This window comes from Prunus persica, chromosome G4 (assembly GCF_000346465.2).
Source record: "Prunus persica cultivar Lovell chromosome G4, Prunus_persica_NCBIv2, whole genome shotgun sequence".
NCBI lineage: Eukaryota > Viridiplantae > Streptophyta > Magnoliopsida > Rosales > Rosaceae > Prunus > Prunus persica.
Window position 1 is genome coordinate 5,646,436 of NC_034012.1, and position 27,522 is coordinate 5,673,957.

At 36.0% G+C, this 27,522-nt stretch overlaps 4 protein-coding genes across 7 annotated transcripts in view; 1 reads left to right on the plus strand and 3 right to left on the minus strand.

Annotated features, from left to right (window-relative positions):
- Nucleotides 1-3,114, minus strand: part of LOC18778412 (protein argonaute 2) — a 4,728-nt gene extending 1,614 nt beyond the window's left edge. Inside the window, 4 exon segments of the mRNA XM_020562315.1 lie at nucleotides 2-310; nucleotides 770-1,970; nucleotides 2,485-2,736; nucleotides 2,739-3,114. Of these exon segments, the coding sequence (XP_020417904.1) occupies nucleotides 2-310; nucleotides 770-1,970; nucleotides 2,485-2,736; nucleotides 2,739-3,012 (2,036 nt within the window). The 5' untranslated portion in view covers nucleotides 3,013-3,114.
- LOC18780657 lies at nucleotides 9,200-12,253 on the plus strand. 2 transcript variants are annotated; one of them, XR_002271323.1, is made up of 4 exons: nucleotides 9,200-9,629; nucleotides 9,842-9,949; nucleotides 10,054-11,680; nucleotides 12,052-12,253. XR_002271323.1 is itself a non-coding variant. In XM_020562620.1 (3 exons), the coding sequence occupies exon 3, from the start codon at nucleotides 10,241-10,243 to the stop codon at nucleotides 11,597-11,599; it is 1,359 nt and encodes a 452-aa protein (XP_020418209.1). In that variant the 5' UTR covers nucleotides 9,200-9,629; nucleotides 9,842-9,949; nucleotides 10,054-10,240; the 3' UTR covers nucleotides 11,600-11,829. The 2 variants fall into 2 exon arrangements, 1 of the variants encoding a protein (XP_020418209.1); XM_020562620.1 differs by lacking the exon at nucleotides 12,052-12,253 and having other exon boundaries at nucleotides 10,054-11,829.
- On the minus strand, nucleotides 13,388-17,130 carry LOC18781072 (probable E3 ubiquitin-protein ligase rbrA). Of its 3 annotated transcripts, none has more exons than XM_007213861.2 (4): nucleotides 16,792-17,121; nucleotides 15,786-16,433; nucleotides 14,634-15,394; nucleotides 13,388-14,122 (listed from the first exon to the last, which is right to left on the minus strand). In XM_007213861.2, exons 2-4 carry the CDS (start codon nucleotides 16,191-16,193, stop codon nucleotides 13,735-13,737), a joined length of 1,557 nt encoding a protein of 518 aa, XP_007213923.1. In that variant the 5' UTR covers nucleotides 16,194-16,433; nucleotides 16,792-17,121; the 3' UTR covers nucleotides 13,388-13,734. The 3 variants fall into 3 exon arrangements, with proteins under 3 accessions (XP_007213923.1, XP_020417162.1, XP_020417163.1); XM_020561574.1 differs by having other exon boundaries at nucleotides 13,395-14,122; nucleotides 17,043-17,130; XM_020561573.1 differs by having other exon boundaries at nucleotides 13,393-14,122; nucleotides 15,786-17,116.
- On the minus strand, nucleotides 21,699-23,396 carry LOC18778375 (fe(2+) transport protein 1). The gene is made up of 3 exons (XM_007214279.2): nucleotides 22,738-23,396; nucleotides 22,342-22,491; nucleotides 21,699-22,263 (listed from the first exon to the last, which is right to left on the minus strand). Exons 1-3 carry the CDS (start codon nucleotides 23,356-23,358, stop codon nucleotides 21,958-21,960), a joined length of 1,077 nt encoding a protein of 358 aa, XP_007214341.1. The 5' UTR covers nucleotides 23,359-23,396; the 3' UTR covers nucleotides 21,699-21,957.

Here is a 27,522-nt window from a genome sequence, read left to right on the forward strand (position 1 = left end):
AACAGGCTCTCCCATTCTGATTCCCAGTTTGTTGCACTTTGTGATGAGCTTTGGGATGAATTGATTAGGATCCAGACAGGATCGATCATAACTGCTGAAGTCAAGTACAGCCCAGCGACTGATTGGTTTTCCTTCCACTAGAGACTTCCCAACAAGATTCCAATGGCATTTCTCTCGGTCAACTGTTACCTTAGTCATCCTGCCATCAGAAGAAGGACCCAACTTTAACTCAGGTGGGACAATGACACGCCCTGTTACTGGTGTCATATTCTTGTTGACTACAATTCCAAAATTCCCAATGATGCCACCACTGCCAATAACAAAAGAATAAAATTCATAATTAATCACTGCAGTCTTATGCAGAATTAAGCTACTCAAAATGGTAATAACATCACCCTATTAATAAGCATCTTTTGTGCATAAAAGATGTTGATATTCAATATGCTTAGATTCACTACTACCGCTGAGTTTATCTACAACCCATTTACTTGTGCAAGCTACAGAAACCTATAGACTATCATTAATTAAGTTAATACCATTACATGGGAAACAATTCCACTATCACCAGCATGTTCATAAATAGTATTAGAGCACAATACTAGTTCTCAGCCTTCAGAGAAGTGAACTGCCTGCTAACTAAAATCATACACACTAATTGTGTTCCGTGCATGAGGAACAATGAAGTCATGAAAGCTCAAGTAAACAACAGTGGAAGTTCGATAATAGTCAAACTTCACTAGGCAAAAATAAAGGACATAAATTTACTTACCCACAAGGTCCATCCTCAGATTGTACCATGCCACGTATCATGTTCTCTCTAATCTCTGGTGAAGCCAATGACATGTCCTTCAGCTTGATAGCTGCATTTCTGTCCAAATTCTCCTTTGGATACCTTTGCCCCTCAACTAAGACACAGAACTCCATCGGTGTATCATTCTTCCTACCATTTTTCCCCAAATCCAAGCAGGGAATGTTTTTGTACTGGATCTCCTTGTATTTTTCACTGAAATAGTCAAGAAGTCTAACTTTCCTAGGTGGACACTGGCCATCTATATCTACAGCATCAAATGTAATATCTCCTGCATTCTTATCAGTCAGCCCCTTGATGATGTACTTTTGCTTGGTTTTCCGGTGAGTCACAGTAACTTTCAATCCCCTCAATACATCCACAACCTCTCTCCTGAACCTAGTGAAATCTTTTAAAGTAAAACCCCTTATCTGCTGTTGCAGAAAATCTATAACTGGCATGCGCTTATGAAATGCCAAGACTGAGTAGTCAAGACACAAAGCAGGACCCTGGGAAGTCAGCCTTAAGCTATGCTGAAACCCTCTAAATGCAGCAATACCATGTCCAAGGTCATCGTTTTCATTAGATTCAGCAGGGTAAAAGTTTCGCCCAACAGAAACCAAGCACCTAGTTGGATTTTCTTTCATCACCAAATCCATACCCTGCAATATATCACGAGGGATAGACAACACGTGGCCACTCAAGTACTCCTTCAACTTGCAAAGCTTGAGCTCATTTACAAACTTTATGGTAAATATGTATGAACTGAACCGTGTGTCTTCTTCCGCAGGAACCTCCACCTTAAATGATCCAGTGGGCAACGGCACTGCACTGAAGATGTTTTTTTCACCATCATATGCCGTACTTAACAAGGGAAAATTCGAAGGATTATCAGAGGATAACTTCTTCCTGATTGCAGAGAGTTCGTACTTCGACATTTTCACAGGACGGCCATTCTTAGCAGGGTTCTCTGGCTTGACATCAACATCGTAGTGCCTTATAATACTCTCAGGATTGTACGAGAGATTAAAATGGTTGGCACGAAGCCTAGTAGTTCGGATAGCTTTTGTGCCTCCATTATCAGGCCGTTTCACTGGGAGTTTTTTGTCTGTGTTGTCCAAAGAAGATGAAGGAGGAGTCTGTTTCGAAATTTCCAGAGCTTGCACTCGGGGAACAAGAGTATCTGTGAAGAAAAAAGAACAAACAAAATGTGTTATAATCACCAAGCCTCATTATTTATGTAAATTCAAATGGTTAAACTAACTGTAGCAACAAGCTAACATTAAATAGTAACCCAAAAAAATAAATTCCACTCAACACATTTATGCAGAACTCTTAGTTTTTTCACATAATGAGACTGGAAATCAAATTGTTTATCTAAGGTAAACAGTCTCTTAGTAAAATCAACCAAATGCTTGATTTATCACCACAATAATCTCTTAGTTAAAGCAAATTAGTGTAAGCAATAAACACATGATTTATCACCACAATCTCATTATATACATCCAATACACAACACATGATAAATACATCATGAATTCAAAACAGTAAAACTTGATCAAATCAAAATTAGGGATTCAAAATGCAACGGCTTACTCTCCAAAGTAAACATTGGCTCACAGTCTATGATATGATCAGTTGCACAAGTTCCAATTGTATCTCAAAAAGGGCCCAGAATGAAGAAGAAAAAAGCGTACCAGGAGTAGGAGAATTGATCAGGGCTGGAGATGCAGGAGCAGCCGCTCTGGGCCCCCACGCAGCCACACGAGGAGTAGGAGAGTTGATCGATGCTGGAGATACCGGAGAAGCCGCTCTGGGCCCCCACGCAGCCATACCAGGAGGAGTAGGAGAGCTAATCGGTGCCGGAGATGCAGGAGAAGCCGCTCTGGGCCCCCACGCTCTGTTGGGCGCGGAAGTGCTCCATGGAGAAGGCCTCCCTGGCTGGCCCAACTCTGATTCGGTGGTTGTTGTTGATGATACTGCTGCTGCGGCGGCTGCTGATGCTGCGGCGGAGGTGGTTGTTGATGGTGATACTGGGACCCACCACCATGACCGCCATAACCACCTCTTCCTCTCTCTCCTCCTCCTCCTCCTCCTCCTCCACCTCTATTTCCACTTCCTCTGCCGTAGCCACCATAATCACCTACGTCACCACCACCACCATTACTGCTGCCTCTACCTCTTCCTCTTCCTCTACCTCTGTTTCCACCACCACCTCTTTCCATTGGAGAATCGGGAGCAAACTCAAAAAACAATCGAAGAGAAAACTTGCCTCAAATCGGTACTCTCTGCATTCACAAAAACAAAAAATGTAGGGACTGTAAGCGAGAGGAGTTGGTTCCTTTATAAAGGGTGTTGGAAGAAATGACGATCTTGTCCCTGCGCGATTGTCTTAGTCATGAAGGAGTCAACCAGGAAGGAGACGTGTGAGTGGGAGCGGTTGGAAAATGGGCTTGGATTTTGGGTGAAAAGTCCAGAAGCTTCGATGGAACAGAGAGCATGGGTGGGTCCCGCTTTGGCACTTGCTGTGAAATCGGACAAAGGAAAGGAATGCGTGCCTTAGGACGGAGGATTTAATGACATTCTCTTTCTATCTCATCTTTCTTTTTTCTGTTTTTTCAAATTTTTTTTGGGACTGATTTCTTCCTATTACGATTCCGGCTTCTACGAAAAAAAGGAGAGATTCGATTTCAGGTTTTATTCTTATTATTCGTTGTATGAAATGAATATTATATCTAATCAAGTAATTGACACATTTCTTGAATTATTACTAGCCTCTCTTCGCACTCGCTTCCGCACTTATTAAAGTTTTTTTTTTTTTGAATTAAAAATAATAATGAGTAGTTGTGTTTCATAATAATAGGATCATTTATTTGATTTTTCTTTTAATTTTAATTTTTTAATATAAAAAATATGAATTTATCATATTATCCTCATTTAATTAATAATTTTATTTTTTAATATTTACATTAACCAATGACATTTTTCTGGTATTTTGAATGTTTCACTATTCTCTACATTTTGCTTTATATATATAGATAAAAAAATTTTAAAAAAAAACTTTTTTTATCAAAATTATTATAAAAACTTTAGTACACTTTACATAGAATAGAACTTCTTTTCTTATATCAATATTCAATTAACCTATATCCCTCATCCAAGGAAAGAGCAATTCTTCCTATAGCCTTTCATTAATATTATTCTATATTAATCACTAATTATCGCTATAAAAAGATTACGTAAAAAACTACCGTAATTTAGAGCTGATTTGGAAATGTTTATGCAGAAATAATTTTAGCATAATCACTTTATGCCAGGAGCGCTTCTACATAGAATCATTTTATTGTTTGAATGCCAACATAAAAGTGCTTTTATACTAAAATATTTTCCCACTTACCCTCCATATATTATATCCAAAGCATTCACTAAATTCGAACACCACAAAACTCTTTTTCCACCCTCCAATACTATCAACGCACCCGTATGTGTTTCTTCGTGCACCATCTTCTTTCCCCATAAATCATATTCATCCTCCTTTGGCATCCATGATCCATCCATTACAAGGTACGTTAATTTTATATATTTCTGCATATGAATTTTCGAGCTCGTGCCTGCCTTTCTTTGTATTTTTTCCCTTAGGAAATTCATAAGCCAAGACTATGATTTAGGGTTTTTTTTAAAAGGATTTAGTGTGTTGTGTGGTTTTTGTTTTTTAATTAATTGAATATCGGTGATTCGAATTTAGAATCTCTTTCAATATTTGAAAAAAGAAATACGGCTCAAATATTTTATTTTATTCTTTAACTTAGGCCTTCGGTTTTGCCAAAAAGGTAGGTGCAATGCAAACATTATATCCTGAGGGTTTGGAACAGCTCCACTCAATTACAATATCAATTTACCTTGTTTTATTCAACTTCTCGAATATAAATATTGAAAAATTCGTTTTGTTTACATAATCATGGTTGACGTCGATGATGTTGCTGTCATGGCTTTAGGTCATGCATATGATTTTCATGCCCTTTACATATATATGGGTAGTGAGCTTGATGACCCAGATCAATCTTCTATCACACTTTTATAAGCCCAACCCAAGCCAACAATGTCCAAACCCCAATAAACCAGCTAGTGTTTGCAAGTCCAATCTTCTACCACACCATGATCTGTCACTTGGTCATATTTTATTCACAACACAACTAACCTTTTGGGATTGAAAAATTGTATTAATTTGAAACCACATTTATGGGTTTAACATGTAGGATTATTTTTCAACTGCATGCGTGTTAGGACTCAATATCCTACATTATGAAAAATTACAATATTTTATAAGATTTTTAGAGATAATTAAGTTTTATTTAGCAAAACAACTGACCAATAGACTCAATTAAGGTGGTTGATATTATTATCTATGAGCGTATTATCGAGTCATTAAACATTAGTAGATGAATAAATGACACCGCCCTCCAAAGAAGGAAAGGACTTTCACTAGGTTGTTGTCGATAGACCGGTCGATGAAGACGTCGTGTACAAAAGCGTGGTGAACACATTTTCTTCATACCTCAGTTTGTAAACGTAAATTCTATTCTAGTTCTTTGTGAGTTCAAGTTTGATGGTGTTGTGAAGTTGTGACTCGTGAGGAGGAGATTTGTGTTTTCTGTATATTTTTTGAGCGCATGGATAGCATTTAGGCAGAGTAAATTCCAACTTCCAAGCCGCGGGGGTAGAGATGCCCATGCTGCATTGCTGCTTGTGATTGTGATTGTGATTGTGATTGTGATTGTGATTGTGGACCACACCACACAAGTTTTTATCTCTTTTTCCCTCTCTCACTACACATATATCCTGCTTGCACTGCATTTCCTCCTTGTCATGTGAGCCAAAATGCGACAATATATAAAGAGACAGATGAATGAGGTGATATGATCATATTTGTTTATTTATTTTTAGAGAGAGCACGTCAATTCAATCCCAATTTACACCTGGACCACAGCCATCACTGACATGATCATCTCCACTTATTTTTGTTGGGGTTTTGTTTTGTCCAAGGTACATCATCTTTTCTTTTTGTCTACTAGGTTGAGTTAATTTCTTACTTATTTAAAGATAATGGAAGTTAGAGTCCAAGGTTTCTGGTTTCCTTTGTATGACGATACTGACCATAGGATTACATAGTATACTCACAGTGTAACAAAATAGTAACTTTTCGGAGTTTAATTTAAAGTTATTAACATGCTATGTGGTGTTAGAAGTAACGATGTTTTTTCTCTTGAATAATAAAATGAGTAGTTCAGTTCTTTTGGACCACAAGAGTTTAAGAAATTTGTGGTTATTTATCTTTGGATTTAATTAAAGAGCTGAGAAAAATTTACTTTAAAATATATATATTTTCTTTTACTTTTTAAATTTCACTTAACAAAAAAAGGTAAAAACTAAAAACTAAAACCGAAAATCTGTTCTTCATCCTCCCATCGCTGCCCTCCTGCTTCTCTCACACTTCAACAAGGTTAGTTTCTTGCTCTTCTTCAATTTTTCACTCAATTTTCGAATTTGAAATCATGAACCCGTATATGGGAATTTCAATTGGGTTTGTGTTAATTTTTATTTCGAAACTACTGGAACAAATCTGTTACAATTGGTTTTCCTTCTCTTTGTCTGGTTAATATGATTTCAAATCCGAAAATTTAGTGAAAAACTGAAGAAGAGCAAGAAACTAACATTGTTGAAGTGCGAGGGAATGAATTGCTCCGAATTTTCGCTCGTGACGCTGGAGTTAGAGTTGTTGTGGCTGTAGTAATGGGAGGAAGCAGGAGGGCAGTGACGGGAGGAAGAAGAATAGATTTTGGAGTTTTTTTTTTTTTTTTTTTTGTGGAGAAAAGACGATGTCATTGAGAATAAAGCAAAGGTTACATTCTATCCTCCGCCAAAACATCACACACAGCATCAGGAGGGTCCTGAAGCCACGATAATGTTTCTGGTAAAGTAAGTGCCAAACGAGCTAAGCGGTACGCCGCTCGGATAGATTGTGGGGTTTTAGTTTTTAGTTTTTACCTTTTTTTTGTTAAGTGAAATTTAAAAAGTAAAAGAAAAAAGATATTTGAAAGTAAATTTTTCTCAGCCTTTAGATTGACCACAAATCTTTTGGACTACTGTAATCCAAAAGAACGAGACTGATAAAATGAAAATAATGTTCTACAACTAGTGTTCAAACGGGAATGATCTTAATCATTAACTAGAAAACTATTTTTTGTATGAAAATTCAGACACCAAATTTTTATCAAGTCGTTTACTCTTGTAACTTTTGGTTTTGACTAAATTTGCATAAGATGTGGAGCGCAAGTGCAGGTATTTTATTTTGAAAAATCTTCTTGACTTTTTCAAATAAGCTAAGCTAGCTAGCTTCCTATCTAGGGTATCAAATCCCACGTTCATTGCGAATGGCAGGTTTCACGGGATAGGAAAGAACTAGCTTTCCCTCTCATAGACTCATACCATTTGTGTTTTGGTTGTATAACTGAAGCATCCTCCTTCCCTTTAACCTTCACCAAGGATGAAGAGAAAACAAACAAGTCACGAGAAAGTAGAACGAAGAGCCAAAATTTTCCTTTCCTTTTTGTGTATTTATTGGGGTAAGAGATATTAAATTTGTGTGTGCTCAAAAGTTAAAAGAGGACAGACTAGGAGGTTTTGAAGGGCAGTTGAGAAAATGATAGTGATAAAGAAGTGGTAGCTACACCATGAATGCATGTTTTGTGATGTGACATATCTATCTTTTTCTTCTTCGTTTTTTCAATCTCGCTTAAAAGAAATGTCACTAAACAAATGATTAGTTGGCGAAATATGTTTGTTATTCATTGTCATATTTTCATCAAATATTTAGAATTTGATGTCTTTTGTTAAATTATTTTTCATCAAAAAAATACAGTTACAAAACCGATATACAAAAGTGGTCTCGTTAAAACTTTCTTAAAGAAAATTCAATAAAAAAAAGTACCACACATATCATTACAATGAAGCCAACACACAACTATTCGGCGGTGTTGTTGCCTTGTTAAAGTATTTAATGGTATGTATATGATGTGTTGTTCAAATGCGAATTTACAAATGAAGTTATCAATAATAAAAAGTACTTAGTTTACTTGTCATATTTTATTTAGGGATAAAAACGTGCATATGTATTTTATATATTTTTAATGAGTTATTCATAGTATTTCTCACCAGCCATAAGTATATACTAAATCAAAGAAGTGATTGATTGAACTTGTATTTTACTCAAATTGCAGCACTTTTCCCCGTCCACTTTGGCTTTTAACAGCCTCATTAATAATTAAGAACATCGGATTGGTTGTTTTTATTGTAGTTAATCATGATCTTCGTCCATGATTATATACCAAAGCCCCCCACTAGCAATTTGACAAATAGATGACAGCTGAGCTAACTTATCTAATGTCATGTGGGAACATTGCAAATTGCCACCAGAAAGATTTAATAATAATAATATATGGTTGTTTTGTTGTTGGCAACGACTTTGCTTGAGATTTCGAAACGGCTACCGATTTCTTTGAAGTTGTTTAATTTTGTGTATCAGTCAAGAGTCTCAAGTTTTAGAGTAAGAATGTAGAAGAAGGGCCACTATAAAGAAAAGTTGAAGAACAAAATGCCTCCACATCCACATGCCATACAATAACTCATAAGTCCCATGTAAACATACGTACCTTCCCCAGGTCCCAACTGACAAAGGTCTCCATCTCCACGTTTTTGTTTTTGGGATTTTGTCTAGGTTAGTCACACACTTATTTTCTATGTGTGAGCGATTTCTGATCGTAATAAGTTCACATATATGTACAAAGAAAAATTAATTATATACGTAGATAACCGTAACTCTAAAGAACATATATAAATCGTATATTCAATCATTATTTTTCCTTTTTTCATACTTTTTTTCATGGTAGGAAGAAAATCTCACTACTCATGTCAAAAGTTATGAAATAAATCACATGCGGATCACATACTTATTATACAAAGTCGAATTTTGTACATGCACAAATCCAATTTAAGATAATGTTTTGTAATTCCAACTTCAGATATTTGAATTTATAGGTTATCTTTTTTATCTATATATATAAAGTAAAAAACATAAAACTGTGAAATATTTAAAATATCAGAAAATACTCATTATTTTTTTTAATACTAAAATAAATTAAATTTTTTATAAAAAAGAGTCTCTCGCAAATGCAGAAACACGTGCAGAGAGACGAGAGGCTAATATTTAGGTATTTCTCATGCACTCTCTTGTACAAGGTATGGCAGAGGAATAAGATTTTTTATATGTCCTTTGCCTTGGCTGATTGGATAGTTGCATGGCTCACACATCTCTGAGGTCCCTTTCACCCTTTTGGTCTGTTTTGCCAATTCCCAATAACATCATTCACACAAGATTCTTGCTCTTTTTTCTACATTATTTTATTGCTCTTCTTGAATCATCTTCCTCTTCCTCTTTTTTTTCCTTTTTTCTGTTGTTGATAAATTTGTTGTTATTATTACCTTTACAAACTCATTAGTTTTATTTATTAAAATATGATATTCTTTGTTGTCATGATGGTGATGGGTTGGCATGCTCGCAGGAATTCTGGCTTTTCTAAATTTCTTTGACACATGTTCATCTTCTTCCTGTGATGTGTCTTTTGCTTTCTGGGTTGTCCTCAGAATTCAGAACTCAGAATTCAGACAGTTACAGTTTATCATAAACCGATTTGGATTCAGAGTCACAATTGAACTCTTATTGATTTTTCTTTTTCTGTGGAATTATTTGTTTGTGGGGATTCTGTCAGGAATTCAATTCCCCAAGGTGAGTTTATGCAATTTTTGGCTCATTTATGAAAACTCTCTGTATCTGTGTATCTCTCTCTCTCTCTCTCTCTCTCTCTCTCTCTTCTTTGTTTTATAGCATCATCTGCAGGTCATCTGCAGGCTTTGGAATTACATGTTGTTTTCTTCTATCGAATTGTGGGGTCAAAAAGAGACGACTTTAATGGTTTCCTGATTGAATTTGGATTGCAGTTCACATGCGTGCTTTTCTCGGAGCCTTCTGTTTTTGAATTTCGCAATTGGGTCAGAGTGAAAAATTGCTTCTTTCAACCAATTCAGGATTAATTTTGTGAAAAACAGGTAACTTCTCTTTTCAAAATTTTATCTGCAATCCTTATTGAATTTGATTTCTGCTGAGTTTCCTTCTTTCCTTCTAATTTCTATATATTTATTGGATCCTGTAGATTTTCATGTCTCACAGTCATCTTTGAATTCAACTGGTGCAACAATTCTTGATAAGAAACCTTGGAATTTCGTACGCTACAAAAATTGCTGCTCTGGTTTTGTGCAAATTGCTCATGATGATTGTCTCAATGAGTTTTATGTGCTTGGGATGATTTAAAATTCTGGGTTTTGTGGTTTGAATCTTAAATGGACGTGCCTCCTTATTGTAAGCACTTCAGAGTATTCGGTTGCCACTTGAATTCCTTTGCATGCAAATGTGTTGTTTTAGCTTTCATTGCTCTGATTCTCAGAGCTGTTCTGCTTCCTACGTTCCATAATTTTGGTGGAGCTGAACAGAGCAAGTTGGTCTTCATCAGTAACCTCTCTTTGTCACTCGGTCAGAAATTCGGAATTAGAAAAGATAAGTTTCTGGAGGTTCCTCAAATTGTATGGGGCTTAAACAATCAAAAGATTGCGTTTGCAAGAGCTTGTTTAACTGCAAGGTTTCTGAACCGGACTCTTTTGATGCCCAGCTTGAGTGCTTCCCTGTTCTACAAAGAAGTCGAGCTCTTGGAGCCTATTTCCTTTGATAAGGTGTTCCAGTTCAAGAAGTTTAATTCTCTCTGTAATGGCTTTGTTCAACTGGGCGAGTTCTCGGATCTTAGAAACCGAACGGAAGCCTTTGAGCTTCAGAAAGGAAGTGGAAGGAGGTGGACACCTGAGAGAGATTTGTATCAGTTGAAACAGCACAATGAGGATCCATATAATGAGTTTGAGGTCATTCGAATCATTGGAAAGAACCCGTTTCTGTGGCACGATCATTGGCCTGTGAAGGACTATGCGAAGGTATTTGAGTGCTTGGTTCTGGTTGATGAGATAATGAATGAAGTAGATAAAGTTGTGTCCAGGATTAGAGAGATAGGAGCAGCACAAGTAAGAAGCCAGAATGAGTCTCCACAAAATGGCATTAACCGGGCAGAGAAGCCTCTCTTGCAGCCAGTGCCTTATGTGGCTGTACACATGAGGATAGAGATAGACTGGATGATTCATTGTAAGAAGCTAGAGCAAAGATCAAACATAAGTCAAATTTGTAGCAGCAAGGAGGAGATCATGGAGAGAGTGGGCAACATTGCTGGCCTGAAAACACCGGTCGTTGTTTATTTAGCTGTGGCTGATAGTCTTCTTCATGATCCATCTATATTGAGTGGCTGGAAGGAAGGCTTGATTCCTTATGAGAAGAAGAAATTGGGGTTTGAAGGGACTTACAAGAAGTTCCCTTATCTCATTCAGTCTGCAATCGACTATGAAGTGTGTTCAAGGGCTGATGTCTTTGTGGGAAACAGTTTCTCCACATTTTCGAACCTTATAGTTCTCGATCGAACGCAGAAGCTCATTAGAATGGGCGTCACAAGCTCTTGTGGTGTGGATGTAAGGTGGCCTTCTTATGCATACAACATATTAGGGGAAGCAAAAGGCCCTCAAAGATGGATGACAAACATGTCTGGCTCAAGTCTTCAAGCAATTAGCTATGGCTCCAATGACATTTCGTGTTGTGTTGATCTTTAGTTTTTCCATTGGTGGACATGTTCAAGGCTCCACCACTTCTTGTAATCTACATCATCCCGTCCCTCCAGCGCAATATTTTCGGTATAGTTTCAAAGTTCTTTTTCCCCTTTATAGAGAACGTTAAAATAGCTGTTGAATGGATGTAAATTTCTTATTTTTTATTTCAAATGTAAGTTCCATTCTATTGGTTTTTTCATCTTGATGGCAATGGCATTTTTTTTTTTCCTCTCCGGGTTGGATTTTCTCACTATTTGTTAGTGAATGTTACTATTCTCTTGGCATGAATTCTTGTAGGATATTGATGTTATTGTGTTTGTAAAACAAGAGCATGCCCTCATAAAAATTTGATAGGAAATGGGGTTTTTTTTATGTTGCTCATCCAAACACAAGCTTTCTAACCACTTTTTCCTTCTCTGTATCTCTCTGCACCTGTTTTCTTTCCATAATTGAAGGATGATGGTACAGATGACCAAAACAAACAGATAAAGACAGAAGGAAATGGAATGGGACAGTCTTTAGCACAAGCAAGGAATTAAGTTATTTGGTACTTGATTTTTGATTCTTGTGGTGGGTCATGTCCTTGGCTCTCAACTTTGAGCTTTTTTGGCCCATCATCTGTGTGTATTTATTTGACTTACTGAAAATTCTCGCTCATTATGTTTCTTTGCTTCCCCAGTGGGACCTCAATGCTGGGTTTTGGCTGTTTTTTCTTTGTTGATTAGCCCTCAAAACTTCAGACATCAAGATCTGTAAAGGGGTCAATCTAATTTGCAATTTTCTTTGAATTAGTCAAGTTTTTGGGCATTTTAGGCACTATTGCTTTATACAGGGCAACTTCAAAGTTCAAATTTTGGCTTTAAAGGCCAAAACTTGAGACCCTGTGAGGCTTTGAGAAAAAAGTTTAGGGACTCTGGATCAAAGTTGTAATCTTTATGCATTAATTGGCTAACTGGCCATTGGAAAGCTTAAATTGGACAACTTATCAGCTGCATGGTACTTGTTTCTATTTCTATTGCAGAAAACACAACAGAACAGATGATCTTCTCCAATACTAATTAAGGACCTTTCTGAATTTCATCTATAAATATCCAATGGTGAAACGAAAAGCAAAAGGTGTTTTGCATGGGCCAAAATGGGCCAAATCCAATTATTGGAGCAAGATATGAGTCGGCCTGTGGGTTCAAGTTGGTCCAACCAAAGTGAGCAAAGAAACTCCCAATGACCTCAATGATCCAAAATTTATAAAGTGCTTGAACCTTGGTAGGGATTCAAAATTTCTCTAGATGTTGTGGTGAAAATATATTAGGGAGAAAAAGTTGCAGATGGGTCCCAAACATACCCAACAAACTCATTTTCATGTCAACTTGTAGGTTTGATATAATTGAAGCCACTCACTCTTGCACGAAATTTCCATTTAACATCTGGAAGGGGTTTGATTGAAGCCACCCTACTAATAGCTACCCCTTATCCAAAATGAGACGTGTCCTGTAAACACTTCACAAAACCAAACAACACATTCACTACTACAACAATCACAATAATGACTTGTTCCTGTTGTTAATGGTGGTGGGTGAGTTTGGTATCTTTCCCATTTACTTATAATGGGAAGCAAGAACCAAGATGGGACAACTAAGCTCAATGCATTGTCATGAAAAAGAAAACTAATAAAAACAACCATATTTTTGGCGACTTTTAAATGATTGAAGGGGAGAATCAACTCTTACTTTGATGAGTATTTACAGTGTTTCCCATCTCAGAGAGAGAGAGAGAGAGAGAGAGAGGGAGAGAGAGCGTATAAAATGGAAATACATTTATGGCATTTTAATTCACTAACATGATAAATGTTCTTTCAATTCAATTCACTATCTTTTTTTCTTTCTTTTCCTCTGTCCTTCAAGAAGAAAGCGATCATCAAGAATAGATGCTTCCCCTTCTATGGTACACACAAGGGACCTTGATGGTCACAAGGTTTATCTTAACACAATGATCATGAAACTACAAAGGAAAAGAGGTACATTATCTTCATGATCATGAAATTGGAGTGAATAGAGCGAGGAACTCTTTACTCTTTCTTATGCGAAAAGTATTGGTGGGAAGCTATGCAGGTTATTTTCCAACTTCAGAAGTCCTATAATTCATTGGATGTATTCTTCATAGTAGTTATCACTTATCACAGAAACGAACCTCTCGAGCCAAGGAAGCTGATGGAGATCTTTCATTGCATCTACGTAGGAATCTGTACAACGGGGTGGGGATTGGTAGGGGGGGTGGTCACTTAAACTGAAACCCCCAGCTAGGAACCTCTGGATCAGTGCCAACTGTGATCTCTCTTGGTCTGAGTATGCGTCCATTATCATGGGGAGCGAATTGAATGTTTCCCATGCCCATTGCTCAGATTCTTGCATAGACTGAGTGACCAAGTCTTCTGTGTTGTTGTTGTCTTCATCCCAAAAGGCACATTGACAAGTCTGTTGGCCATTCCTATATTCAGCACCACAAGAATAACAGAACTCATGCCTACACCTGAACATGAGCAACATGAAAAGCTCAGTAAAGATTCAAGAGCTTCTAATGAAAAGTAGACTTAACATGGTGAACATAACATGCTTCTGTATTGAACATGTGCAAATGTATAACAGACATAAGCATTACAAACAAAGGTGATTAAACTTAAATTTTACTCACAGAACATCATATGCTCCTTGTTTACATGTGCATATGCATAACAGATGAAAGCATCACAACCAAAGGTGAAACTACAGAACATTTTGTTATTCAAATAGTCAGGTTATGATTCAATAAAACCAATTAAAGCTGTCTTAATTCAATCAGCTTTAATCATAGTCAGGTACTACTTTCTCCTAGAGGTTCTCCTACACACATTTTGCCCTCTGCATAGGGTGACACCATTTTGTCCAAGCGAGTATAAAAAATTGTATTTTGAAAAAATTTCTCAAACAAAAATGAAGCCTGAGATCTGAAATGATTAAGTAGTTTCCATCTACAACAGTATGTGTAATGAAACCGATCTTACCAGCATGTCATGTGGTAGCAACCTTGAGTGAGCTCGATCATCCTACGACACTGCTGGCAACGTCTCCAGCTTTTATTTTGTGCTAGGCGATGTAAGGTAATGTCTGCAGCATCTCTCTCTTCCAATGGGAGGTTTTGGAACTCCTCACAGCTCATAGATGAATGCCAAGGAACCCCACAATCTACACAGATGAATCTCTGACAAACTGGACAGTCAATGCAGCTGTTATCTGACTGACTTGATGAACTTGCCCTAGCTGACAAACATTCAAGAGGATCAAGCAGGACAGAACAATTTGGATATGGGCAGTAAATTCTATCTGAGTGGAGAATATTTGCCTCTGCGAGGGCTTTCTCCAATGATTCATAAGAAGTGAGTGGAAGAAAAGATTTGCACTCAGCAGTGGAGACGTAATACTTGCACCTCGGCTGAGGACATCTGATGGGGACTTGCGAGGACTGCACCTTCCCATCAACGTATGTCCTCATGCAATGCGAACAGAACTTATGAGAACATTTCATGGTGATCATCATTAGGGATGGTTTATCGTCGCAACAGATGGAACAGTTTTCAAGTGATTCAACACCCTTAGCAGGAAAAGAGACAACTCCAATTGCCACTTGAGCTAATTTTGATGGCAGCTCAAGATCTACAGTGGGGACAAGTTTCAGAACAAAAGCATCAAGATGACTGGCATGCTCTAGGATCCTTTGCCTCAGCGCTACTAGGAGTGGAATTTCAAGTTTCTGCTCATGTGATACCTGTCAAAAACTCATGTCATTAAAGCAAACTTGACATGCAAGAAGACAATTTGAATAATTTAATGCTAGTGCTACAACTCAAATGAAGTAAGGTGAAATAAAACTCGGTAGCAATCATTCAAAGTGTATTGCTGAAAGTTAAAAGGTTTTATCCATCACTCAAACCTATAAAATTGTGTTGTTAAAAATAATGTTGACCCCTTTTTTCGTCAATAAATTCATGCGGTCACAAACGCTGAAATTGCAATGAATAATTTGGCAAGGAACTTGTGAAAATCAGCCACCCAAAAATCAAGGCTAGCAGAATTATTGGCTTCATATTTAAAACGTCTTCTAAAGTGGTAACCAAAATGAACAAAGAAAGTTAACTATTTCACAGAGAAGGACTCACCTGATCATATAGCAGCTCAGAATCTGTGAATGCATAAACCCGGCGGACTTTATTTTGCACAGCTTCCATTAGGCCATCCATCAGGGCTAAATAGTTAGCCACAGGCTCCTCCACATAAAAATCAAGCCTTTTCTGCACCTGAAGTGCAGGAACATTGGTTGACCTTTCCATGACAACTCCAATTCCAGAAAGCCCGAAACCTGAGTCCCCATACCCAGCTATGGACATGCCTTTGAAGAACATCTTCACTGAAAATTCATCGAGATCATCTTTTGGATCCACCTTCACCGGTTCTTCGGTCTCCTTCCAAACTTCATCATCTTCGCAACAACTACGAAACTCTTCTTCATCTTCCTCTCTGAGTAAATTTACAGAAACCTCATCACCAAAACTTGCCTGACCCTCCATTTACACAACAGCTCTGGAATTCTAAAACTTGAAGCTGTGATTGTTACCAAAATCCAACCACAATTTGTCAACCAAACAATCCGAAGCTCTGTAATTTCAGCAGTCAAATCTCTCAAAATCACAAACAACAATTCATTTCAATCACTGATCTTTCAGAGCCTATCTCCAAATCATCATACAAAAAAAAAACCCTCCAAGGAATCGATCCAGAACTGCAGCCAATTGTAGCATCACCTCCACCTATAAATACCACAAAGAAATACTGATCTCAGACAGTAATCATTCCGCTCCTAAATCCAAATCGATAAACAAGAAAACCCCATCAACGAATTCATCCAAATGAGCCAAAAATCCGTGCTTTACCTTATATATTCCCCAAATCCCAAAAGATACATAATTGTTAGCTCTTTCACATAAACAAAAATCAACCCAAAATAGAAAGAGAGAGGACTAATTTTCATCCCTCCAAAACTGTACAAAATTTCAAAGCAATTTTTTGAAACAACAATGAAGAAAAGAAAAAGATAAGATACAAAAATAGGAAAGGGTATCATATTGGAAGGGTAACTGGGAAAGAACGAAGTACAGGTTCCATTACCTTATCCGGAGGGAACTAAAGTCTCCGGAATCAGATTCCTGTTGGGGTCTGAAATCTGAAATGGTGTCTTGTAATTGTAGCAAAATGGTAGAATAATAAGAACCCTAATCTGACAAATTTCAACCTTTGGTGCCTCACCCACTTACAAGATGCTGTTTTTATTCTATTCTTTTACTGGGATTAGATGAAAGATGAAAGATTTTATTACTTATTAGGATGGTGAGAGCTGAGAAGAGAATCCTTAGACTTACTATTGCAGTTATTGGCGTTTGAGGAAAGTTAGAATGCCTTTGGCCTTTTGCTTTGTTGGCATTCTCTCTCTTCCGGAACACATGCACCTTGGATTTCTTCAATTCTCTACATTCCCTTTTATTTTCTCCATATTTACCCAAAAAATACAAAATATCCTTGATTTTTTTTTTTAATATTTGCATACACTTATTAAATGCAAGATTCCCTTTTTTTTAATAATTACGTTTTTTTAAGTATGTACTTAATTTTCTCACTAGATTAATTTTCTCAATATAATCTAGTGGTATTTGTCTTCAATTAATTAAAGGAAGTCTCAATTTCAACTCACATGGGGACACATTCTTCAATTCTCTACATTCTCTTTTATTTTCTCCATATTTACCAAAGATGATACAAAATATATCCTTGATTTTATTATATTTGCATACACTTATTAAATCAAGATTCCGTTTTTTCATATGATAAAATTATATTATTTTAAGTTTGTACTTAATTTTCTCAATATAATATAGTGGTATTTGTCATCGGTTGGTTAAAGAAAGTCTCAAGTTTATATAAATCTTATATATAAATCTTAAACTTGCCTGGATACATATATATATATCTTAAACACTAAAATCAACGTCATTTTATCATAAACATAAGTATTAACATGCAAAAACATAACGAAAACCCTCTTTCCATTCAACACGCCACTCCAACCTCCTACGCCACTTGAGCTACTCCCAATCCCAAAGGTTTTGTGTATGTAGCATATTTGACAAAATGTGCCGTGTGATTAGGGAAAGTAGAAAGGTGAAAATGGGAGGGAAAAAAAACATAGAGAGAAGATGATAGAGGAGAGTAAATAAAATGGAGGGAGATGAGACCCCTCCAAACCAGGATCACAAAGTCCAATTTGTCTTCTTTTGGATTGATTGATGGACATCTTACACCGTTCTTTTCCCTTGATCGTTTTCTCATGTTTAAACCTCTCTTTCCTTCCATTTTCCCATCCTTCTTCTTATTAAACAGTTTTAGTTGTAGAATTAAAACAGTATAAGCATTATTTAGCTGGAATGTTCAAGTGTTGCATATATTTCACTAATTGTTCAGAGCATTACTGTATGAAATGTGACTCAATGGAACTTGGTAGAAAAATAAACGCATTAAGACAAAACCCCTAAGATTCTCAGCCAGAAAACTGGGTTGGAGTTGGAGAAACCTATGCAGTTTGCACATGGTGTTTGTCTATTTTGCTGAAGAAAATGTGACTTTGTTCTTGACTTTTTTCAGCTTCCTGACAATCAGTTATATATATATATTATTAGAGTTAAACAATCCCTGTAAAAGTGGATTAAAAAAATGAGAATTTAATGATTACCAACCCTATCTTCTTATATTTGATTTGTGAAATTGACTTCCAAGTTCCAAGCATGTTTTTTTGTTTACCCATTTCTTTTGACTGAGATTGGAAATTTAAACCCCTCTCCCAGTCATCATCAGTCTGTAGCCAGCTCAAATCTGGAAACTAGATCCATATATGCAAGGGAGGAATTAGGAATTTTTTAACGAATGGGTTAGTTAAAATTATTAGCTTAAAATTTAATGATTATTTTTTTTTTGGTACTTACAATTTCTATAGTCTTTCTAGAAATAAAAGTAAACAATAAATCATATAAACCAAATTAGTTCATAGCTTCATAGACTAATTTTCAATAAGTTTTAACATAAACTAAATAGGTTTAACTCCATAGTGGATTGAACATCTAAGGCTCTTTACCTAGATTGACCTTAGGTTCTTTCATGCATTCATATCATATATGAAAAGTTGTTTTATGTAAAAATATTGACCAAGTATGAAAAATGGGTTTTCAAAATAATCATTTCCTCAAAATAATTTTTTGCGGCTTTTATTCTTCACACATCAAATAAGAAAACTTGATTTTATGGGATTTTAGTTTGAAGTATATATTGACTTAATGAGCCATCATTTTTAGCCTAAATCGTATTTTGCACTAAAATCGATTTTTTATATTTTGATTTGGTGGGAATTTGATTTTCTAATATTTTTATTTGAATCCAAATGGGAGATACTTCCTTATTTACATTTTAAACTTAAGTAACTGTAAATATATAAATTTTATATACTTTTTTCTTAAAAAATCATACTGGGCTACAGCCCACTGTAGCCCTTAATGTGGTTCCGCCCTTACATATATGACTTAACTTTAAAAACCCAGGAGTTAATTAACAAAAGTTTAATGACTAATTTAACAAATCTGGAAACTATTTACCACAAAATTCAAATGGTGGCAATGTGAATGCAATGTACCTCTTTGCAGTTTGTACCTAATCGCTTTTCTTGCACAGCTTTACACTTTACAGGTTGACAATCAATCATCAATCATGCTATTAAAAAAATCATCATGTTGCTTATAGAGTTTGGTTTAAGGTGGGGTACTCTTTACCTATAGAGGAAAGGGACTTGACTCTATGATTGCCTTCAAATAGTGACTTGCTCAAAAACGATGTGTCGTTACATTTAAGTAAGGAGGGTCACGAAAAAAGAAGAAGAAGAAACTAACTCATTTATAATAGAGAAATATTCATAAATTATGACATTGGTGATTCATGGTATAATAAAACGTTGTCAAATTGTCAATTTAAAGAAATGAAGGTAATTATTGTTTAAATGTATTTTTTTTTTACCAATAAAAAAGTGTACATATTTAAAATTTACCGTCTAATTTGGTAACGTAACATTTTTAGATTTAAAAAAAAAAAAGAGAATATTAATGAATAATTAAGAATATGCTCTAAGAAGACATCAAATGAAATATAATACTCAAGTTGGATTAAATTATGGACGGTTCAATTTTGTTTTCTCTTTTTGGAAAATATTAGTTCCAAAGTGACAAACCCTTTTGTTAATAAAAGTTCCATGAAGTAGGAATTAGTCGTGTCCATGAGGAAGAGGAATCAAAGCAGTCAACTGCGGTGCATAGTGTATGACTTGTCTTTAGGCTTAATGTTCATCCATTCTATGCTCATCATTTGTCCTGCAATTTTATTCTGTCAAAAATGGGTCCTTTAAGTTTTGACTGGTGCAACAAAACGACAAGCAGCTGGTAGAGATTGGAACTTTCGGTGTTCCAAACGTGGCACTATGTTCTAGTTGACTTATTAGCTTTTATTTTTTTGTTTTTGTTTTTTTTTTTTTTTAATGACACCTAACTCAATGGAAAATATCCTTAACTTGCAGACAAAAGATCTCAAGTTCGAACCCCCTCACTTGTATTTTTTAAAAAAATTATTTTGATTTTTTCCCATTTACATTTTCAAGCACATTCTATAAAGTTAAAAGGTAAAACTAAATTTACACTTCTTTTGGATGAGTCCAATTTTCCTGTTACTATTTTCCATGTGGCCCTTATTACTTATCTAAACTCTGAAACATGTCCCTACACTTGACCTCTAAGTTAACAATGTTAACTTTTAATAAAATTAAAAGTAAAGACAAAAACAAAAACAAATTATTAAACAGCCACCAAAGCTTTGCACCCACTCAACCCCTACCGCCGACAACTCCTCACTTTCTCTCCGGCAGTGGCAGAGCTACTTCTAGGCCTGGAGTGGCCTTGGCCCCCCCAATTTTTTTTTTAATCTCTCCTCTATTATATTATATATAACATATAGAATTTGTAATAAACCACTTATAATTTAAGTTAAAGTTCCCTCTAAAACAAATTAGACATGACTAAATTAGAAATATTTAGTTCTAAATATGTAATTATTGAATACTTAGATATTTTATATACTTGTATTTTCTACTTCGACCCGCCTAACTTTACAATTCTAGCTACACCCTTGCCCCAGTCATGCTTGCCGGAAACAAATCTTTTTTCTTTCTCTCTCGCCACTTTTATCATTTTGCTCCCCAAACCCAAAACCCCAACAACATAGTTAAGATCGGGTTTAGAATAGAATAGTTGTGAACATGTCTTCCAAATCCAAAACCCCATCATTCCATTTTCCAACTTAGAGTCAATCTCAGCCAAGGGAAGAGCCAACATATAAGATGCACATTTGGGGGCTTCGGTAGCTGTTTTGTTGCGTCGTTTGATTTTTCTTTAACAATTTATTTTTGTTTTTGTTTGTAATTTTATTAAAAAGTTAACAATATAGGGATATGTAAGAGTTTAGATAAGTACCAGGAAGGCACAGGGGAAATGATAACAGGAAAATTGAACATCTTTTAGATGTGCCACCATGATGAAGGAAGTAATACAAGCGAGTAAATAGTATTTATTTTCCCTTATATTTTTTTAAAAAATGGTTCAAAGAAGAATGCTACAAAAAGAAAAAGAAAAAAGTTTCTTAATCCTCTCTATTCCCTTATATTTATAAAATACTTTTATAACGGGCCAACAGACTCTCAACAAAAAGATAGAAATTTATCTTTATGAATTATGCATAGCATTTATACGATTTTACGTCATTTCTATCGGGCCTGAATTTTAAGGGTGTTGGGTTATCCAGAACCCAAAATCTACTGTTCCTGCAATTCTAGGGTTTTTCTTTAGCATCCAATAGGCTGTGGCTTTGGGCCTAATTTCCTAATCCATGGAAAACCCATGAGAAATTGAGAAAGCAAAACCACCGTGCAAAAGTTTGAATAAACTTCTCCTTTTCTTGCATATTTCAATTTCCTTTTGTTTCTTTATCTGCTCATGAAACTTGAAACAAGGAAGTTTGGCTATTTATAGCACTTGAGGGAATCACAATACAAAAGTGACAACACAAAAAGATCGACCTGTGGAAACATATAACGATCATAAACCTGAAACTAGAGGAAATCAAAACACATATTATAAGTGCAATATATAACATCGCTTTTCAGATCATGGCATCAATAATTTATTGGTCTTATAATTAAGCCCATTTTGCCAATACAGACATGCCACCTGCACCCAAAAGGACCGCCATGTAAGATTTGATCTGGAGCTTGATGCTACGCTGCAACTTTGGACCCATGAAGTCAGCAGCAAGAAGATCAACCAGAGCCATGTAGATAAGAAGGCCAGCTGAGGATGCATTGAGCAGCCCTACTGTGATTAGCGACCTTGGACTATTTTCTTTGTATGATTTTGTAAGGGCCATTCCGATTGCAATTCCGAATGGGGTTGTTGTTGAGAAGAAGAACACCATGATTGCCTTCTTCATGAACTTGTACTCGGCCTGCATTAAATTATATTTGTTCATGAGCTAATTGAAGTTTGATCAGTCATTAAGTATATATTAATGGAATATATATACCTGGAGAATGCAACCACCAAGACCCATGCCTTCAAACATTTGATGGAAGCAAAGGGCAGCTACAAGACCTTTAATTGTGCAAGTGTTGTTTGATGCTCCAAGAGAAAGCCCAATAACAACTGAGTGAACAATGATACCCAGTTCTAATACCTGCAACAATACACAAGTAATTATATTTATCCATGTACTATGTTATCTAACTGTCAATCTGGTCAACTACACGTTGAATCGAAAATTCACCTCATCTATAGTTCTGATTAACATTTTCGACACAATAGGTTACAACAACGCATAACAAAATTCAGGAAAAATAAATTTTCACTTCACTAATGATTTAAGTTAACAATATATATGGCGTGTCAGACTGTCAAATAAGATAAAAAATTTATTTCTCACCATGGCAACAACGCGATAACGGGGAAGCTGTGAGTCTTCATTTCCTCCCTTGACTATGTCATGACTGTGAGCATGAAAATGACCATGCCCAGCACCCACTGCAGCCATCTCTTGGTCCACCTCAACGGCTGCAACCGTCCCATTATCTGGGATAACTCCAGTTCTGCATCTCTTGCTATAAATACTAGTGGCCATAGAATCCACCATCAAAGTCACAATTGCAGAGAGCATAGCCACAAACCCTGAGAAAGGAAACTTGTGCCACGGGTTTTCTTTCAAACAGTTGGATGATAACATGTCAAAAGAATCAGGCAAGACGTGCATGAACCCCGTGGCAAGGATGATGCCGGCTGCAAAGCACTTGACAATCACAAACAGGTTTCGATCGGGGTGCAACGCGGGTATCGAACGAGTAACAAGAGGCAAGGACACCCCGATCATGCTCGTGACCAAAATTGTGGTGATGGCTATGACTTTGAGCGGCACAGCTCCAGACTTGTCATTGCAGGAGTTGGTTTCTGAGCCGCATTCATCAGACTCTGAATGGACTTGGGGAGTGAGAATGGAGATGAAGATGATGAAGATAATTGGGGTGAGCTTCAAATGTGACTTGGTGGCCATTTTTTTACTCTGACTTTAGCTCACTCAAATAAGTTTTGGGCTCAATGATTTGGAGTGACCTTGGATCTTGTTTATATAGAGGGGTCTGAGATTGAGCAATCAATAGTGCCATGATGCGAACAGAATAAATAAATAAATAAGCTGATTAATATTGTTTTAAACGATAATTTATTGTTTTATACCAACTTGACAAAAGAAAAAGCTCTGTTGATGTGTTCAACGATAAAGTTTTTGCTACCTTCTCAAAAGAAAATTCAGTCTATTGGAGAATTGACATACGTAACAGTTTTATTCTTCATGAATATATTATGCAAGCAGCCGTACATGGAGCTGGTACAGTTGGATAAGGCTTCCAACATTCCAGTTTAATTTCTCAGGTCAACCAATTCTGTGAGATGCCAAGGGTTCAATTATACATGTGATATTGATTTCCAAGCATAATTTTCCATATAATTAGGCTTTCATCATCAAATTAGTTTTTACGTACCAAATTGAGACGGTTTAATTTCTAAATGGAAAAGGTCACTCTCATTTTTCTTTTTTCTTCATTCAACACTGTGAACTTTTGAGTTATACACCAAATATGTATCGTCTGTGTGATTCGACCACCTTCAACAAAGCGAAGACAAACTTCACCGAATCAAAGAGTAATTTGCATTTGCAAATTTCTCACTCTTAATTAGTTGATGTCACAAAATTAATCCTGTAAATGATGATGTCAAACTGAGGAAAAAACAAAACAAAAGAAAAAGTCAAAAGATACAGAAAGAGGATTTGTAGGATATCTAATCCAGAAGTAAACGAAGTATATTATGCATAGATTCCATTGTAAGTCGCATATAAATATTTAGGATTGTGTTAAGTAAACGGAGGAGGCATGCTGCATGCCCTAGTTTGTCAGTGAATGAGTAGAGCTCGTGGGGGCTTGTGTTTAGGCTTCTTCAAGTACACGTGGCTAAGGCCACCTAATTGCAAATGTCATAATAGTTTCATGATGAAAATAAAAATGCCAAAGTTAACCACAAGATGTGATGCGGTTGGTAAACTGTCATCTCCAACTAGCGAGCTACCTAGTGCCTCAATAGCAAGGGTTCGAAGCCCATTGGAAGCACTTTGTGGTTAGGAGCAAGTCGAACCCCGAGTGGGCATTAATCTCACCCTTCGAATGTGAGGACACTTGTGATATTTACCAAAAAAAAGCCATAGTTCATTAAGGTGTATCATTTTTTAAGTTAGATTTCTGATAAGATTTGTTGGTTTATCATTATTCTCATAAGCTCAAGTATTGAGGGATGTGATTTAACACTTGTTTTATGTTGTAAAAGGATATCTTGATGTACATTTATGCTTTTGAAATCAAATAATTTCATCTGGACAACCAAATGATAGGTATCGAGCACAAGGGATTTGTATAGATGAAGTGGTTAAGAGTGTTTATCCTTATACCTAAGGTCATAGGTTCGATTCCCCCCTCACCTAATATTGCTTTATAAAAAAAAATAAAAAAATAGCTAATGCCAACTTTTGTACAATTTAAAGTTTTATTAGTGAGATATATTTTAGACATCCTCATTGTTTAATAGCTGTACTTCTTCGTACCGTCTGGAAATGATTAGTTAGTAAGTCCTTTTCTATGAGAAATAGTTTGATTAGAGGCATTAGTAATGCCGAATTTTTTTTCTTTAGTAAACTCCGATCGCTTTCTTCATCTTTAAACAATAATCTGTGACTTGGAAAGTCAAATATATGTGGTCTGCAGGGACTGTAATTTATTCATTCTCTCTTTGTATTCTCTCTAACAAATGTAATTAACTTAGTAATTAAACTAATAGCCAATGCTTATCTTGATAGATAGATAGAGATAATGCAAAGTAAACCATCAATCATCTTCACAAATATCTTAAATTATTTTATTGAAATGATCCGTACTGTAACGTACATGGCCAAAAACGAAAAGATGATATCAAACCGTTGAATCAAATTCAAAAGTAAGACTAATAGGAAACAAATATGGTAAAAGTGATGTCAATTGACACTAATTAGTTTGATTTTTATACTAAAGAAATTCTAATTCAATAGCTCTTCAGAATGTTGGAAGATGTTCGAAATTTGAATCATGATTGAGCCTCGATAAAAAAACATAAACAAAAAACATGCAGGCTGCAGCTACTGTACAGTGTGGTTTCCTTTAAGCCCATTTAGCCACAAGGACGTGCCTACGTCACCTGAGAGGACTGCCACATAAGCCCACATATGAAGTTTGACGCTGCCTTGCAACTGGGGCCTCATGAAATCAGATGAAGCAGGCTCAGCCCAAATTGGTCCAAACTGCAAAGGCTTTGTTGGGGATGGACCGAGCCGGCAAATTGAGTTCAAAATATCCCCTTACTTTTCATTTCCACGCATGTTCATAAACTAGGTGAAGCTAAATTCTTTTTCTTCTTCAAAATCCGTAGAGTTATTTTCACATTACATTGTAACCATTCTCTAAAAGATACTGCTTGCCTCTTTTTCTGTAAAGAGATATTCGTCCTTCATATGAATCACAGTTTGATACATATGCAAAAATAATTGATCAAAAACACAAAATGAAAAACTTATGCACACATGTCACACTGCTATTAACAGGAATGCAAAATCTCCTACCTACACGGTAAAGAGGAAAGTATTTTCATTCTCTAAAAAACCTACGAGAAATAAATAATTCCTAACCTAAAAGTTAGAACACTTACTTGTACCAAAAGCAAATAAAAAATGTCTACATTTTTTGAACTCTCTCTTCCCCACCAAGGAAAAACTATGTGCCACTAAAATTTCCCTACTTTTTTTTGTTGTGGTTTTTCTTTCTTTCTTTTGCATATTAAAATCTTCCCATGTAGGGTAGTTGAGTTATGGTATGAGCACTTCTAACATGAAGGTTCAAATCAAAAGCAAAGAGTGCTGCCACCAAAGACACAATCATTCAAGTTAAAGATGAGATTTGGTCATCTGCACTGACTATATATACCCTAATCACATGCAACTCTTCTTTTCTCTCTGTCCAAATATCATATAATTCAAGTACCCCACAAACAACAGTGAGGGTTTCTTCTTGCTTTGCTTGTTTATTTTAATACCTTTTCCAACAGCTCACATTGTCATTGGGTTTTGATAAGCGTGAAGCAAATGATCACTAGCATATTACCGTTGGCTTTTGGAATTGCAGGGATACTGTTTCTCCCACTAAGCCTTTTAAATTGAACACATGGCAGAGTCATTAAGCATTAAATAAAAAAATCTCCCCTTTCTAATCTCTCTCTAAAAAGTTGTCATGCACACATAATTGTTGGCCCCATTTTTATAAAGAAAAATGTGTTGGAGAAGAAAGGAAGCATCCATTAAATCTAAAGACGATGGACCACATTTAGCAGGTGGACAAAAAAGTCAATTCAAAAACCCTCTCATTGGATCCACATATTATAGTATTATTGCATATCGTTTTGTCCACCGCCTCATCTTTAAACACCACAAAATAATTAACTTCATAAAATTAATACCACCTGCAGATTAATCAGGTGGTTAAGTAAATCAAATCAAACATTGAAGCACATTTCCATTCATCTTTTAAAAAAAAAAACCATTAACTTGCAATTTACAGGGACCATATAGGCCCTAGGGTTGTGTGTTCTCTGTCAGATACACAGTTGGCATGTCTATGTCGATGTGGCCATATGTTGCCCTAGAATTGAGCTTATTATAATTGTCACGATGATGCTGTCATAGCATCCACCGCAACCTGTTCGAAACTAATTAAAATAATTAACTTCTCCAAATTTCCAATTCAAATTATTTGAATAGGAAAAAGAGTACAAAGTAAAGCGAGTCATCTCAATAGTAATAAAAACTTTCAGTAACTTGACCTAACCGACAGATTAAAACGATATACATGATTCTTAGAAAATATATGGATAGCCTTCAATGACATTGGCTAAATATTCTATAAAGCAACCAAAACTTGAACATCAAGCGAGGAAAACTTGGTAGCATGCTTACCATTAGAAATGGTTCAAATACAAGTTGGGTTTTGATGTTGTTTTGACCATTAGCTATTGTGGGGCAGGATTTTGAAAGGACCAACATGAGTACATGTGTGAAAAAGCAAAGACAACCACATCTAACATTAGT

Coding starts and splice junctions, on each gene's coding strand:
- LOC18781072 (XM_007213861.2), bottom strand. CDS start 16,193: ATGGAGGGTCAGGCAAGTTTTGGTGATGAGGTTTCTGTAAATTTACTC. Junction 15,395..15,785: donor CTGAGCTGCTATATGATCAG/GTGAGTCCTTCT, acceptor AGTTTTTGACAG/GTATCACATGAGCAGAAACT. Junction 14,123..14,633: donor TGCTACCACATGACATGCTG/GTAAGATCGGTT, acceptor GCTCATGTTCAG/GTGTAGGCATGAGTTCTGTT.
- LOC18780657 (XM_020562620.1), top strand. CDS start 10,241: ATGGACGTGCCTCCTTATTGTAAGCACTTCAGAGTATTCGGTTGCCAC.
- LOC18778375 (XM_007214279.2), bottom strand. CDS start 23,358: ATGGCCACCAAGTCACATTTGAAGCTCACCCCAATTATCTTCATCATC. Junction 22,492..22,737: donor GTTATCGCGTTGTTGCCATG/GTGAGAAATAAA, acceptor GTATTGTTGCAG/GTATTAGAACTGGGTATCAT. Junction 22,264..22,341: donor TTGGTGGTTGCATTCTCCAG/GTATATATATTC, acceptor AATTTAATGCAG/GCCGAGTACAAGTTCATGAA.